We start from the raw sequence: 2,500 nt of genomic DNA, 5'->3' as shown, positions 1-2,500 counted from the left end.
AGAGGACAACCCTCCACAGCTGAACCCCCTCCTGCGTTTCATTGCCTGTGTCATTACACGTGAAGTAGTCAACGACTCAAGTCCCTCCCTTGTTGGCAACAGACACACGAGTCCAATCACCTAAAAGTGAACTCACCCTTTGCCGTTGACGAACATTCCCCTGCATCGCTCAGCCATGATAGAAAATGTTTCCCGCGCGCGTCACCCACCTTGCCAGTGCCTTTCCTCTCCCCTTTCGGCGCGGAACCGCTGGCTGCGTCACGTGACCCGGTTCTTGGAAGGAAGTAGCCCGCGGCGACGCTGAGATTGGGCTCACGAGCGGAGGCGGCGCTGAGGGAATCGCTGGACAATCCATCTGGATCCTCGCCGAAGGAGGAATTGCCGCTGGAAAATATACAGCGCGAAATGGAAATTGAAATTTTGAAGATTTGTGTTCAAAAGTAAGGACAGAATCTATGTTTAATTCGAAACCTTGATATGAAGTTATATCATGGAATATCCATCTGGATCCTCGCCGAAGGAGGATTTGCCGCGGGGAGATATGCATCTCGAAATAGAAACTGAATTTTTAAAGATTTGTGTTCAAAAGTAAAGGAAGAATCTATGTCCAGTTCGAAGCCTTGATAAGAAGTTACCAGTATTTCTATCTCCTTTTAATGACTTCCCAAAACACCTGTCTATCCCTAAAATGTCGAGAAGTAATTCAGATTCTTATTTCTGAACTTAAGTGGAAGTCATCTGTAATCTTTGAAGCGTTTTGTAGATTTAACAATACGATCGTCTTGAAAGTAGTTTTCGTTAACATTCCATGTCGACGATCAACAATATTTTCGTAATCGTTGGAGTGCATTAGAATTCCTGTTAGATGAGATTGTGATTTCATCATGAATTTCTTATCCTTTCCTGTTGACGTAACAATTTATACCCAACCGCAGTACGTTTTTGAAAACATATAAATCAATAGACAACTTCTGTAAGACACTATGGAATTACATCCTTTCTCAGTAGTGTATGTTTAGGAGAATACTCGTTCTGAAAATCTATGAATGGATAATATAATATTCCAAATGGTATCAACATAAACAAATATAGCTAGAAAATATATGGGAGAGAGAAAAAATTGTGGACAAGAAATTACAACAATTAATTTCATGCGGTACAAAATAAAATGAAATGAAATGTAAACAAGAATTACATCTCATACGGTACAAAATAGAAATATGCTCAGCACAGGGTCCAGCTGTCACAATGCAACAGTAGTAGTATTTCACACCTTGGTAGCTGTACTGTCTGGTCTGTCTCCTTTGTATTTGTATTCAATTACGGACCAAAGTAGCATTCATATATTTCATGACACTGTGAACTACAGTGACAACATACCTTTCAAAATATAACAGTAATTATTAGCTACTGTAAAAGAGAAATTATTCTTCTCTCCTTTGAAATCGTACTTATTTGAAGTAAGCAAAGTGGAACGATGATAACACTAAGCAAGATATCAATTTTTCTTTTTTCCTCTTTCATTTTTTAATACAGACACTTGTACACACATATTTGCAAAGATACGCCTACAGAGACGCACATCCGTATATATTATCACTATTCAAGTTTGCGTATGTGAGCTTTTTTTTTTTTTCTTTTTTTTTTTTTTTTTGTGTGTGTGTGTGTGTGTGTGTGTGTGTGTGTGTGTGTGTGTGTGTGTGTGTGTGTGTGTGTGTGTGTGTGTGTGTGTGTGTGTGTTCGTCACGGGAGCCGTCCAGCTGATGAGACAAAATATTTTTACGAAACTTTTTTCTGGTGAGTCGTACGTTAGGTTACGGTTTAACAGCTCGGGTCCTTGCTGAGTTCATTGGACACACGCAGTTTCTCTCTCTCTATCTATTTCTCTCTCCCCCCCCCCTCTCTCTCTCTCTCTCTCTCTCTCCCTCTCCCCCTCTCTCTCACACACACGTATATAAATGTACAACTAAATCTATGATGCGTCCCCGTGTTGCTTATCAGACCCGTGGCACTTCCCACCTTATCATCCCCCCGAGAGCGCCACACCGCCACCATATGCTTGTCTTTGAAGCGATTTCCTCCAGTGTCTGTCAGGTTCTGTGGCCGCGATGACCTTCCTTATCGTTCTGATCGGCTCGGTTCTCGCGGGCGTGCACGAAGGACTCGCCGATCCTCCGCCAGATGGCCCCGGATCCCGCGACCTGCCTTGCCCTAACGCGGCCGACATCCTTCCCTGCGAGTGCCAAGCCGACGAGTCCTATCAGATGGCCATGCGCTGCTCCTACCTGGGGGACGGGGAGCTGGCCAGGATCTTCTCGGCGGACTTCCCCTTCAAGCACTTCAGGGAGATCGAGATAAGGCACAGCGACGACCTGACTGTCCTTCAGGAGGGGGATTTCGGCGAGGCGTCCTTCGAGGAGGTGTTCACGGATCGCACGGGACTCGCGGAGGTGCAGGAGAGAGCCTTCGCGAGCAGTTATTCGACCCTGACGACGGTAAA

At 44.5% G+C, this 2,500-nt stretch overlaps 1 protein-coding gene across 1 annotated transcript; it reads left to right on the top strand.

The window, feature by feature from the left end:
- Positions 1 to 2,046: 2,046 nt before the first annotated feature.
- On the top strand, positions 2,047 to 2,500 carry LOC138866186 (oplophorus-luciferin 2-monooxygenase non-catalytic subunit-like; the record flags this gene model as incomplete). Its single annotated transcript, XM_070138134.1, is given in 1 exon segment — positions 2,047 to 2,500. A coding segment is annotated over 1 exon segment (392 nt), but the record flags the coding sequence as incomplete, so codon positions are not given.

Source organism: Penaeus vannamei, chromosome 24, assembly GCF_042767895.1.
Source record: "Penaeus vannamei isolate JL-2024 chromosome 24, ASM4276789v1, whole genome shotgun sequence".
NCBI classification, from domain to species: domain Eukaryota; kingdom Metazoa; phylum Arthropoda; class Malacostraca; order Decapoda; family Penaeidae; genus Penaeus; species Penaeus vannamei.
Note: the sequence above shows the minus strand (reverse complement) of the source record. Positions and strands in the feature narration are given on the sequence as shown.